This window comes from Felis catus, chromosome B3 (assembly GCF_018350175.1).
Source record: "Felis catus isolate Fca126 chromosome B3, F.catus_Fca126_mat1.0, whole genome shotgun sequence".
NCBI classification, from domain to species: domain Eukaryota; kingdom Metazoa; phylum Chordata; class Mammalia; order Carnivora; family Felidae; genus Felis; species Felis catus.
Genome location: NC_058373.1, coordinates 72622475 through 72636355, shown reverse-complemented (window position 1 = coordinate 72636355; position 13881 = coordinate 72622475). Strand labels below are relative to the sequence as shown.

At 41.7% G+C, this 13881-nt stretch overlaps 1 gene segment (V, D, J or C); it reads right to left on the bottom strand.

Moving 5' to 3' along the window:
* Positions 1 to 452: 452 nt before the first annotated feature.
* Positions 453 to 2025, bottom strand: LOC105260635. The segment is given in 2 exon segments: positions 453 to 1596; positions 1729 to 2025. Coding segments are annotated over 2 exon segments (600 nt in total).
* Between the last annotated feature and the right edge of the window lie 11856 nt (positions 2026 to 13881).

Here is a 13881-nt window from a genome sequence, read left to right as displayed (position 1 = left end):
TTAAAATATTGGTCACACGTCAGATTTGGGTCTGGCCAACTTCTGCTCCCAGCTGGTTATGTAACCTTGAATAAGTCACTTAACATCACTAAACCTCAATTTCGTCATCTGTCAAATGAGAATTTGGTAATATCTAGGAGGGGGGAATTTAAAGTGCTTAGCCCAGTGCCCATAAAACTATAAGCACCATAGGGGCGCTTGGGCAGCTCAGTTGGCTGAGTGACCGACTCTTGATTTTGGCTCAGGTCATGATCCCAGGGTCATGAGATTGAGCCCCATGTCAGGCTCTGCACTAAGTGTGGAGACTGCTTAAGATTCCTCTCTCTCTCTCTCTCTCTCTCTCTCTCTTTCTCTTTCTCTCTCTCTTTGTGTCTCTCTCCCCCAGTCACTCTTGCCCTAAAAAACAACAACAGCAACAACACCACCACCAACAAAAACCCAAAAAGCAAAACTGTAAGCACCACAAATATTTAGGAACAAACACAGTTCAATAAATGAATAAAATGATTTGTTAAAAAAAAAAAAGCATAATTTTAAGACTTGTGTGGTATTTTAATGCACTATGTTATAAAATCCTAAAGGAGGAGACTCTGTTACCTAAAATATATTCCCAATACTTATTAAAATGACTGGCACATATGAGTAGGTGCCAAATTTTCTTGAATGAATATATATATAGCTCAGAATAATATCTTACTTTAGTATAAGTCATTATTTGTAAGGAGCATTTTCTCATATTTATTCAATTGCATATCCACAAAGAAACGTTAGTCCCAAATAAAGCAAAAAACAAAACGAAAAAATACCCAGAAATCTCTAACTTAAAATATATTCAAGTTTGAAAGAGCAGAGCTCCTGTACATGAGTGTTTTCACAAAAAGTGGAAACAACCAAAATGCCCATCAACTGATGAATGGACAAAGAAAATATAGGGTATCCATACAATGGATTATTGCGCAGCCACAGAAGTACTAAAGTACTGATACCTGGATACACCTTGAAAAGGTGATGCTGTGTGAAAGAAACCAGACACAAAAGGCCATTGACTATAGGATTCTATGTATAGGCATAATGATAATCTAAGTTTTCACCTCCATTGCCTCCTTCCATTCCTAGCTCGAAGTAAAACTCGGGGTGCCTGAGGGCGGAGGCATCAGGTATCTGTTCCCTGGGGGCCCGCGCCCAGCACAAGACTCTAACTAGAGAGAAATCATCATTCTCCCCTCCCAGGCTGCTCACATCCAGGGCCCTCCTGCCCCCCTCTGGGTTTGTGCTCGGCTCCCCCTGCAGGCGATCTCACTGTGCCTCCTAGGACGCAGTAGTACACAGCGGAGTCTGACATTCTCACGGAGCGTTTCTGCAGGTGGAAGGAGCCGTCGCTCTTAACAAGACTGGCGTGAAAACCGTGATGCTCTGCCCTCTGGTTTTCTGATAAGCTTTTCAGGAGCAATTGAGGAGCTTTGTTTTGGTACTGGACATACCAGAAAACAAAAACTGTGTAGCTACTCTGGTAAGTGCAATTCAGGGTCAAAGGTGTCCCCTCAAAGAGGGTAACAGAACCTTCTGTCTGGGTCACTGAGTCTCCATTGATCCCTCCTGGAAAAAAAAAAAGTTAAAGACTTTGTTATATTGATAATGTAAGGATAGTCTCCAGTTTGGCAGGGGTTAAAAGTCATCCTATAATCAAGGACTAGAACATCTTAGGAATTTTGAATAAATGTTACTTACTCAATATCAGCAAGAGTGAAAGTCCTAAGTAGGAAGCAGACGGCATGGCCTGTGGAGAAGCAGTGGAAGGTTTCATTTGGGAATACACCCAAAGCTGAGAGGGTTGTTCCTCCAGTTTCTTGATCCTTTGGTGGAATCGCCTAGGAAATCTTGACTCTCGTGTGAAGCAAGCCAAACGGCCCTGCAAGGTCATATCACAGGCTCTAAGGAAAGACATACGTACTCAGAAACACACGACGAATGTGTGATGAATTTGTGTCAAATGACTAACTGAAGGGAGCAGCGCCTCCCTGTGGTTCCTCTCTGACCCTGCAGGCTGCTTTACAGCTGAACTGGTATTTACCCTGGAATGGAGTTTGAGCTGCAGGCATAGAAGGGAAATAGGTGTCTGGGGTGAGGGGTAGGCCTCCAGGAAGCAAACACCAAACACTTTTTGTAGACTTCAAGGTGGTGCCTGAGTCTGAGACAGTGGGTAATCCTCTGTCACCCTCTTTAAGACACAGGGCAATATGGCTCCTTAAATCTCCCTAATCCCAGCATCTAATGTCTGTTCTTGCTGAGTATTAAGCCAGGTTTAGGGTATCCTGAAAGCATATAAAAGAGCATGATTTGAGATGTTTGCTTGACATATTCCTCCGCTGTTCCCCTCGAACCAAGGGATTCTCAGCCGAGCATGTCCTCCCTTCTCTCTCCTACCTTTGCGTAAGTAACTTCTATTCATTCTTTAAGAACCAGTTCACAGGGAGGGGTGGGTAGCTCAGTAGGTTAAGCATCCGACTTTGATTCAGGTCATGATCTCACGGTCTGTGAGTTTGAGCCCCGTGGCAGGCTGACAGCTCAGAGCCTGGAGCCTGCTACAGATTCTGTGTCTCCCCCTCTGTCTCTCTCTCTCTCTCCCTCAAAAATGAATTTTTTTAAAATGGATTTTAAGTTTTTTTTTAAAGAACCAATTTACACACCATCTCCCCGGGAAAGGACTCCCCTGGATCTGCTAGGGCACTCTTAGTGCCCCCTTCTTTTCCCACTGTACCTTGCACACATATCTACACTGTCATTACTGCACCAGATTAGAATCATTTGCGTGTTTTTTTTTTTTTTTTCAAACTAGACTTGGTGCTCCTGAGGTCACGAACTTAATCTTATTAGTCTCAGCAGCCAGTTTCTCAAACTATACAGGCCATTAGGAGATGCTCAAAAAATATCTGAAGAACGAACGAATAAATGAATGTGTGGATATGTTCGGGAGATACACTTTACTATGAAGTATAGTCTCTATGAGGGCATATGACTCAGTCCTCTGGTGTGATCAGCTTCTTCCAGAGTCAGACCCCAGACCTGAAAAACAGGTTCTCAGTATTTCTCAACGTTGAGTAAAGTACAGTTTTTCATATAAGGAACCACTCTTGGGGCGCCTGGGTGGCACAGTCGGTTAAGCGTCTGACTTCAGCCACGTCACGATCTTGGTGTCCATGGGTTCGAGCCCCGCGTCGGGCTCTGGGCTGATGGCTCAGAGCCTGGAGCCTGTTTCCGATTCTGTGTCTCCCTCTCTCTCTGCCCCTCGCCTGTTCATGCTCTGTCTCTCTCTGTCCCAAAAATAAATAAACGTTGAAAAAAAAAATTTAAGGAACCACTCTTATACTATTTTTTTAATATTAGGATGGCTTAATATAAAGCAAAATTAAATTAAATACAAATGTTTTAGGCTCCTAGGTCTCACGATTACAACACCAAACAAAAAAAAATGCAAGCAAAATATACAATTGATCAAATTCAAATTAAAAGAATGTGAAGGATCATATTTGCCCAAAACTAAAGGGTTGCTGGAGGCTGATTAAAAGAATACTATAGATTGTGTAGTTCAATAACTTACTTGATTGAAATGATTTGGAGCTTAATATACTATTGTCTAAATTATTATGTTTAGATATTACTAGTATATTTACTTTTCTATTCAAAATATCCGTTTAACCTGCCATTTTACCAATGTAAAATGACTGAATGTAATAAAACACCCCCAAAAAATCAGCGCTGAAAAAAAAATATTTGCATTTACTGCTACTCTTACATCTACTGTATTGTGTGTTGATACATCTAAACAAGAAATGTGACTGATACAGCCTCTTCCAATGGAAACATTGCCGTAACTGTGGGAACAGGTTCTTGGGAGTTGGGCCTGTCTGCAGTACCATGTGCCATATCATAACCAAACTTTCCTAAATAGTTTTCTCCATTTAAACAACTGTGGTGCCTTTATTTGTAGAATGCCATTAGTCCATTTGTCTTTCATGTAGTGCAAGTGACATAAAGAGCACAAAAGTATCAAAACCAAAGGGAGTATTCTAAGCTGGTCACACAGATTATTAGAAATATGCCATTATTGTTTTGTTTTCATCAAACAGAGATCTCGAAATCTAAAAATTCTCACGTAACTCCTATCTCCCAGGGGTTGGCAAACTTCTTCCTGTAAAGGGTCAAATAGTAACTACTTTAGGCTTTGAAGTCATATCTCAGCTCAACTTTGCTGTTCTAGTACAAACAGCCATAGCCAATGCATACATAAGTGGGCATGGCTGTTTTTCCAATAAAACTTCATTTACAAAGACAGGTGGTAGACAGCTTTGACCCATGGGCTATGCCAACCCCTGCTACATCCCAGGCATTTACCCATAAACTTGCAAAGATCCACGGATTACAGTCTGAAACACTCAGCCACATGTTCTTATTTGTGCCTTCACTGCAATATTATCAATATTATCTTTGAGGAGGCTTAAAATAAAGGAAGAATATTAAATAAGTTAATGGATAGAAAGGAGGACGAAGGAGAGTTGATGACCTTGATGCCTAAGATGTTTTGGTGCTGCAGATTCAGGAGTGAGAAACACAGCTATGGCCCCTGCTGTTAAGGACCTCATGGAGTAGTCGTGGAAATGGCTTTTAATCAACTAATCAAAGAAATAAAGGAAAAACTGCAAGTCTGTAAAGTCAGAGGACTGTGATTCTGAAAGTACACATTGAGCTTTCCTCAGGTAATGACCCTTCGGTAGATGTACAAGAAAGAGCAGGCATGTGCTGGTTTTTACTCTTTTGAAGGGAGGGAAAAGAATTTTAAGAAAGGTAAAAAGAATAAGAGTATCACCCAAAATTGCTTTGGAAGGGTCATAGAGGAGAAACAAAGTGCTTTTATGGGACTTAAATAAGACAAGTATTCGTGAAGACAGAGACAGACAGAAAAAGAGAGAGAGTATGAAAGGAAGGGAGAGAGATGAGAGCATATTGTGGAATGAGGCTGGAGAGGTAGCAAGATCCTAAGTTATGCAAGGTTTTGTAGGTCTTGTCAAGAATAAAGAATTTTTCTTTACTCTAGGAGCAAATGGGGTTCCAGGTGATTGACACGGTCAAATTTTCGCTCTGACAAGATAGGACAAAGGACTGCATTGAGTCATGAGGTCAAACGTCAAATGTGCCAGAAGCAGAGGAGCAAGGGATTAAGGTGGATTTTTTTTAAGTTTGTTTACTTATTTTGAGAGAAAGAGAAAGTAGGGGAGGCGCAGAGAGAGAGGAGAGAGCAGAGCAGGCTCCATGCCATCAGCCCAGAGCCCAGTGGGAGCTCAAACCCAGGAGCCATCTGAGATCAAAGCGAGAGTCAGACACTTAACTGACTGAGTCACCAAGTCACCCCTAAGGTGGATTTTCCATTAGGATTGCGGCTGTAAACTGGGTTGTGGGCATTGTGATGTCTTCTGGAAGACTTTGAGGAGCCAAATTCAACAGACCTGGGAGATAGATTGGATTTGGTATTTCAAAAATAAATAACAGTGAATAGTTTAAAAGCATGTGAGTTCTAATATACCCTAAAGTGAGGGTGTGGCAGAAACTGCTAGGTCCCAATATGATGCCCATTGTCTCCTCTTTCTTACTAATAGAATCCCAATTTTAACAAGGGTGGCAACATGTTAAGATAAAAAATAGCCCCGATATCTCAGCCTCATTTGCAGGTGGGAGAGAGGTTGAGACATTAAATAACACTGAGGTAAATGAAATGCAAGTAGAAGCCATTGGCTGTAGTTTCTGGAAAACGCTGACTCGGCCATCATGTGCCCATTTACCCTATTGACTTTCTCTTTGTTTCTGCGTGGAAGATGTATAGAGTGGACAGATTCCTAACAGTTTCTTTAAAGTATAAAACCAACAGTGACACCTTAAGGATGAGAGACAGTGAGCTACAAAGACCCTCGGTCCTTCACAACATGATGAAGCTAGCATGCCAACCTTTCATATACTAGAGCTTCTTTCTATAAGAGGCAATAAATTCCATCCTGTTAAAAAGATGATAATTTGAATTTTCTGTAACCAATCCCTAAACTAATCCAGATCATGTTCATTAAAAATACAAATTCATTGTTTTTTCAGATTGAGTGAGTAAGCCGGGATAGAGCCAATAATGCAGATCTTCAGAGGTGCTCTAGATGATTCTGATACAGGTGGTGTTAGTAGTTTAAGGTGTGGCATTTGAGAACCACTGCCTTGTATAACTTTTCCCCTACCATCCCCCACCTTTTTCACCAAACATGTATACAAGTACAAATGCCCCAATAGTCCCCACAAACACATTTTCAGCAGTATCAAACTTCATTAAGAAAACTACATTCACACCATATGATCCCGTACTTCCATTACTGGGTATTCACCCAAAGGAAAAGAAAACACTAATTTGAAAAGATACATGCACCTTATGTTTACAGTGGCATTATTTACGATAGCTAAAATATAGAAGCAGCCCAAGTGTCCATCAATTGATGAGTGGATAAAGAAGATGTGATATAGATGTGTACCTATAGATAGAGATATAAATATACACAATGGAATATTACTCAGCCATAAAAAAGAATGAAATCTTGCCATTTGCAATACCATGGATGGATCTAGAGGGTATTGTGCTAAGTGAAATAAGTCAGTCAGAGAAAGACAAATACCATATGATTTCACTCATATTTGGAATTTTCAAAAGAAAACAAATGAAGAAAAAATAGATAAATAAAACCATATTTAACTATAGAGAACAAACTGATGGTTACCAGAGAGGAGGAGGGTGGGGTAATGGAGGAAATAGGTGGAGGGGATTAAGAGTACCCTTATCATGATAAGCACTAAGTTATGCATAGAATCACTGAATTACTATATTGTACACCTGAAACTAATGCAACACTGTATGTTCCTGTACTTGAATTGTACTTGAAAACTATATTCAACATTTCTTTACCTTTCTAGGAACAAGATATAAATGAATGAAAAGCTACTGTGTATTTTTGATACTTTTTAAAAACAAAATTTCAGAGCCTGAACATACATCTCTCACTTGGATGGGGAAAAATTATGACTTTCTTATATGTTCTCATTTTATTAATGGAGAGATTGAAGCTTGGAAATCACACAACTAATAAATGGCAGAATGAGATTTGGATCTTTGTCTCTATCAGTCCTCAGCTTTAAAATGAAAAGTTTGGCTGAAAGAGTTCTAAGATCCTTTCTGATTCTCTTTTCTCTGCAGGAATTAGAGGAATGTAAAAATCATCTCACGCATCTCAAACACCCATGTAGGTCACCAGGAGGTTGCCCATATAAGACCTTCTAATACTGAGAAGTCCTTCTTCATCCTCCACAAGTGTGCAGTGCTTAGCTTTGTCACCAGGAGGTTGCCCGTATAAGACCTTCTAATACTGAGAAGTCCTTCTTCATCCTCCACAAGTGTGCAGTGCTTAGCTTTTTCCCTAATAAAATTGGAACTTGAAGGGTCTTTTGGGCTCATCTATCCAAATCCTTCTTTTCAAGTAAAGGAAATTGAAGGCTGCTACGCCGATGATGTGCCCAAAGCCATATAGCCTGGATTGGCAGATCTGAACCTGGCATTTCAGTTTCTCATTCTAAACTTCATACCCTTTGCCCTGGTACAAAATGTTTCCCTCCCAAAAAATCATGAATGTGAGAGGGTTCACCTTGCATCTTGCCTGCTCTTTGTAGACTCTCCTCCTTGGGAAGACATAACCACTAATGCTACCCACTATAGGGCTGCTCTTTGTAGACTCTCCTTCTTGGGAAGACATAACCACTAATGCTACCCACTATAGGGCTGCTAAAAGGCAGCTCTGGGGGAGTTTGTGGAGAGGCTGCAGGTGCTTGGTGAACACTGTGCGTCCGTTGCACAGAAGTATGTGGCAGTGTCTGCTGTCTGGGAAGCCGTGATGGACAATGAACTGCTTTTGAGGGAGGTGTTCAGCGTGACTCGTAGTCTTCCACTGTTTTTCTCTCTTTCATTTAAACGTATTAAAATCAGTAGGACAAGGCCTCTACCCGAGTCTTGTTTATACCACTGTAAGTAGTTTATACTAGTTTTATAACTGCAGTTCATGGTGGCCTTTTCACCCTCCTGGATACTTAGGGTCTGATGATCCTGTTCCTGTTGGCTGTTCACCCCTAGGCAGAAACAGAAAGCCAAATGCCAGACATTAGTCACTGTATGTTCACTCTCTGCTGTTTACATTTCCTTCCCTGACTTTCTGGTACATTTTCAACTTAACAAGAAGACTTTGTCCCTCAGTCTTGAGGGCTCTGAACTTTGGTCACTCTGTTCCCACCACTGTGGTCACCCCTGTTTCTATTACCAAGGGCCCCAACTCACTGGCCAGTTGAAGCCATAGAATCATCAAAGACACTTCCAGGAGTTTCTCCATTCTTCTTCCGTACTGGGATCACAGAAGACTCGGTTCTGGGGCCTGAAGTGCAGCCAGGAACCTCAAGCAAAAGAATTAGCTTTTTTATGGGGTATATTTATCTATTCCCTCAGGAACCCAGAGTCTCACCGAGCCAATCAGAGGCAAGCCCAGTCCTTTGCTTTCAGTACCTACCAACTGATCTCAAAGAAACGGAGTCTGAGGAAGAGTACTGCCATCTTGTGGTAGCAACATGATCTTGCAATAGAATGTGCTCTGGAAACATAAAGAATGCCATTCAGAAAAAATTACAAAGCAATGATGCCCACCTTGCCAGCATGTCCTCATATCTTCCTCCCTCTGTGTGTGTGTGTGTTGTCCGAACCTAACCTCTCCTCGTAAGGACACCAGTCATATTGGATTAGGGCCTGCTGTAACGATCCCACTTTAACTTAATTGCCTCTTTAATAACGCTATCTCCAAATACAGTCACATTTTTTTTCAATATATGAAGTTTATTGTCAAATTGGTTTCCATATAACACCCAGTGCTCATCCCAAAAGGTGCCCTCCTCAATAGCCATCACCCACCCTCCTCTCCCTCCCACCCCCCATCAACCCTCAGTTTGTTCTCAGTTTTTAAGAGTCTCTTATGGGGCGCCTGGGTGGCTCGGTTGGTTAAGCGTCAGTTTGAGCCCCGCGTCGGGCTCTGTGCTGACTGCTCAGAGCCTGGAGCCTGTTTCAGATTCTGTGTCTCCCTCTCTCTCTGCCCCTCCCCTGTTCATGCTCTGTCTCAAAAATAAATAAACGTTAAAAAAAATTAAAAAAAAAAAAAGAGTCTCTTATGCTTTGGCTCTCTCCCACTCTAACCTCTTTTTTTTTCCCCCCTTCCCCTCTCCCATGGGTTTCTGTTAAGTTTCTCAGGATCCACATAAGAGTGAAAACATATGGTATCTGTCTTTCTCTGTATGACTTATTTCACTTAGCATAACACTCTCCAGTTCCATCCACGTTGCTACAAAGGGCCATATTTCATTCTTTCTCATTGCCACGTAGTACTCCATTGTGTATATAAACCACAATTTCTTTATCCATTCATCAGTTGATGGACATTTAGGCTCTTTCCATATTTTGGCTATTGTTGAGAGTGCTGCTATAAACATTGGGGTACAAATGCCCCTATGCCTCAGTACTTCTGTATCCCTTGGGTAAATTCCTAGCAGTGCTATTGCTGGGTCATAGGGTAGGTCTATTTTTAATGTTTTGAGGAACCTCCACACTGTTTTCCAGAGTGGCTGCACCAATTTGCATTCCCACCAACAGTGCAAGAGGGTTCCCGTTTCTCCACATCCTCTCCAGCATCTATAGTCTCCTGATTTGTTCATTTTGGCGACTCTGACTGGTGTGAGGTGATATCTGAGTGTGGTTTTGATTCAAATACAGTCACATTTTGAAGTATTGGGGGTTAGAGCTTCAACATGCAAACTGGGGTGGGGAGACCATTCATCTCATAACAATGAACATCTGATATTCTGTTTCTATGGCAAGAGGCAGTAGTGTACAAGAAGAGAACAAACTTGGCAGTCAGGCCATTGAGGTCAAGTTTAGATCTACCCATTCAGTAGCTGTTTATATCATGTGTGTCTATATTCTCCTGACTATAAAATATAACTATGGGGGGCGCCTGGGTGGCGCAGTCGGTTAAGCGTCTGACTTCAGCCAGGTCACGATCTCGCGGTCCGTGAGTTCGAGCCCCGCGTCAGGCTCTGGGCTGATGGCTCAGAGCCTGGAGCCTGTTTCCGATTCTGTGTCCCCCTCTCTCTCTGCCCCTCCCCCGTTCATGCTCTGTCTCTCTCTGTCCCAAAAATAAATAAACGTTGAAAAAAAAAATAAAATATAACTATGGATGGTGAGTAATAATACTACCTTTTTAGAGTTTTGAAAATTCTTGATGAGAAAATAAAATGCTATTTAGAGCACAGCCTGATGCTTACTAAGGACTAAAAAATTATTGTTGTTACAAGAAAATGGTCCTCATGCTGAGCAGTCAAAAGGAATGGGAGAGTATTAGATAAATGTTTTCAAGGATGGACTTTAAGATCTTTTGTGTGTGAAATAGAGACAGGGGGAAGAGGGGAAAGAAAAAATATAAAGAAGGAAGGGAAGAAAGGAAGAGGTTGTGGGCTGGAAAATGGGGAGTGCTAGGAGGTACTTCTAGAAGGTTTGTGTTGGGTGACTACCCTCTTTGTCACTATGAGATAAAGAAATACTAAAGCTTTTGAGTAAGGAACTGATGTTATTTAAGAAGTTTACATATTAGTCTGTCTTCTCTCTGCTACATAGTTTTGAAAGAATTTGTGAGGAAATTTTTGACTAGTGGTTAAAAAGATGACCCCTGGATCTAAGAAATTAAGGGACTTATCCACTGCCTCACAAGAGTCTAGTTCTCTTATTATTTGTATCTATTTGGCTGTATACATAAAAAGTCTATGGAGAAGCAGAAAAAGGGAACAAAGACATCGCTGTCCTCTGGGGAGAACTGTGAGGTTAGTTAGTGATAGGGAAACATTTCATTGTAAGTGTTAATGGAAAACTACAGCAACAAATGAAAAGGAGGGATTGTTGAAGACTCAGACCCTTTGAGAATGAAGGTTTGGGTCACTCCACAAGGCAAATAACCACAATCCAGCGACATTATGTCTGAGGCCAGGAGAAATATAAAATGGGTAGTAACATGGGGCACCTGGGTGGTTCAGTCAGTTAAGTGTCTGACTCTTGATTTCAGTTCGGGTCATGATCTCATGATTCGTGAGTTTGAGCCTGGCATTGAGCTCTGCACTGACAGTGCAGAGCCTGCTTGGGATTCTCTCACCGTCTCTCTTTGCCCCTCCCCTGCTCGCTCGCTCTCTCTCTCTCTCTCTCTCTCTCTCAAACTAAATAAATAAACATTTAAAAAATGGGTAGTAACAAAAAAGTGTTGTCTGTGTCAGCTGTGGCCTCATGAACAAATCTGGAATCAAACAATGTAGTAGCTTTCTATATGTTCTCTTTGTTCTTTATACATGTGTGTCCTTTTGTATATGCTGCCATTTCTTTTTCTCTGTTCTCATCATTATTTCATATATATAAATTGTCAAAGGTTAACTTTATGATTTAGTCTGTATAAAACAGCATATTCAGTGGCATTTCCTCTGAATTTTAGAAATGATTAATGTAGCAAGAGATATATAGTAAGTATAGGTCTCCTCATTTTGGGGAAAGGGTAAGAACTTCTCTTGTTCAAGGACAGCTTTAGCTTGTTAGATGGAAATATAGTCATTTCATTGTTGGAAGTTCAAATCTGTGTGCAGAGGTACGTATGAAAGATCAGTAACCAGAGGGATAAAGTGTGTCAATTATCAACTTATTGCCTTTCTCTCTTATTGCCAAATCCCCCTTCAGTGCCCCAATTGTAATACTGGCCCCGAATCCTGTGACCATCTCTCCTTCACCAGCTGGCATGATATCAAGCTACGTCAAGCCCCTCGGAAGGGCCCTGCAGGAGGAAGAAGCTTCTCTTTTTTTTTTTTTTTAATTTTTTTTCAACGTTTATTTATTTTTGGGACAGAGAGAGACAGAGCATGAACGGGGGAGGGGCAGAGAGAGAGGGAGACACAGAATCGGAAACAGGCTACAGGCTCTGAGCCATCAGCCCAGAGGCCGACGTGGGGCTCGAACTCAGGGACAGTGAGATCGTGACCTGGCTGAAGTCGGACGCTTAACCGACTGCGCCACCCAGGCGCCCCAAGAAGCTTCTCTTCTTGGTGCTGGTATGTCTTCACATTTCTTGTTCCTGTAGTTCTTGGCCAGCCTGTGGGACACCCAGCGACAGTCACCTGCAGCGAGGTTCAGCCACAGCCCTCATTGGGCTTTCTGGCAAGTTTCACGAGTGCCCCAAGCAAATTCAGCAGCCAGCTTCCTATAAATTTTGTTGGGACCCTGGTCGGTGTTTTCCTGCTTGCCAGCCTTTTTCTCTGGCACCTTAGCAAAATTCTCCACCATCCAGCAGGCTACAGCCATGCATTCCCCAATGAGACATGAATTCCTGGGGAGTATGTATTACAATATGTCACTTACTTGGGAACTCTGACTTAGTCCTAAGATAAGAACTTCCCTCTGCATATGTTATTTCTATGTTCCTTGTTCAGATTACCATGGGTGTTTTTCCTTCTGATTAGACCGTGATTGAGATAGTAGGAGTCCGTGAAGTGCATGAGAGGAAAGGCGTTATGTAGTAGGGTCAGCAATCACAAGTCATGAAATGATATAGTTACTTTTAAAGAGCCGTGCTTAGGTACATGGTGATGAACACATGTGGGTGGAATGGGGCAGCAGAGAAGAGGTGAAACCTAACCACTGGAGAGTGGATGTAGACCAAGAAAAAAATGTTTTTTATGCTCTGTTACATAATCTATATTTCAAAAGTATTTTTTCCAGGTACTACTAGACAGAATAAATACACTTACATCTTTAAAACTAATTAGAGTACGTAATGGGAATTTCCTTGGACAAATTTTTGAGGTTAATCTATAGCTAACTGACAACTGATGATATTATATCTAAGAGGTAAACTCAATGTCAATGTCCAGAGAGAGAACGCCCCCCTATGGTGATATAGAGAACTTACACAGAAATATTTTCTGTAACTCCTAAGGGGTTTGTGCTCTGCTTCTGTTATGAAACCAGTTACTGTGTCACCCAGAACACAGTAATACATGGCTGAGTCTTCCTCTTGAGCTGATGGTTTCTTCAGATGGAAAGACATCTCACCCTGGTTGAGACTGGCCGTGAAACCTTTGACACTCCCACCTGAGATGTGTTTCAGGAGTAACTGGAGGCCTTGTTTGGGGTACTGGACATACCAGAATAGCACAGGACTCCCAGAATATGAATAATTGCACTTGACCTGCACCGGGTCCCCTGTGAAGACAGAGAGGTGGTCCTCAGGCTGGGTCACTGTCTGGGCTCTTGTTCCTCCTGTAACACCAATTCAGGATCAGAAAGAGTCTTGTAGATGAGAAGAATATTTCTTTCAACTGATTTGAAATCAGAAGACTACAGAAAGAGAATAAAAAGGGACTGTACTCACTGAGTATGAATATCATCACAAATATAGAGAGGAGGATGGCCATCGTGTCTGAGCTGTCGAGAAACAGGAGGCTCTTTTCTGGAAACAATTCCGCTACACGGACGTTGACAGAACTGTGAGTTTACCAGTGTGTAAAGCAAAAGCTCTTCCTCAAAGAGCTGGTTGCTTTCTGGCTTTCTACCAAGTTCAATTTATGTAACATCTTCCTCTAGAGGCCAAATTGGATACAGCAGGTAATCTTGGTCTTCAGGAAGCCTTGAAATTCTAAAACAGAATGAAGAGGGATTTTCCTCCACAGTTAATAAGACAAAGTATAATG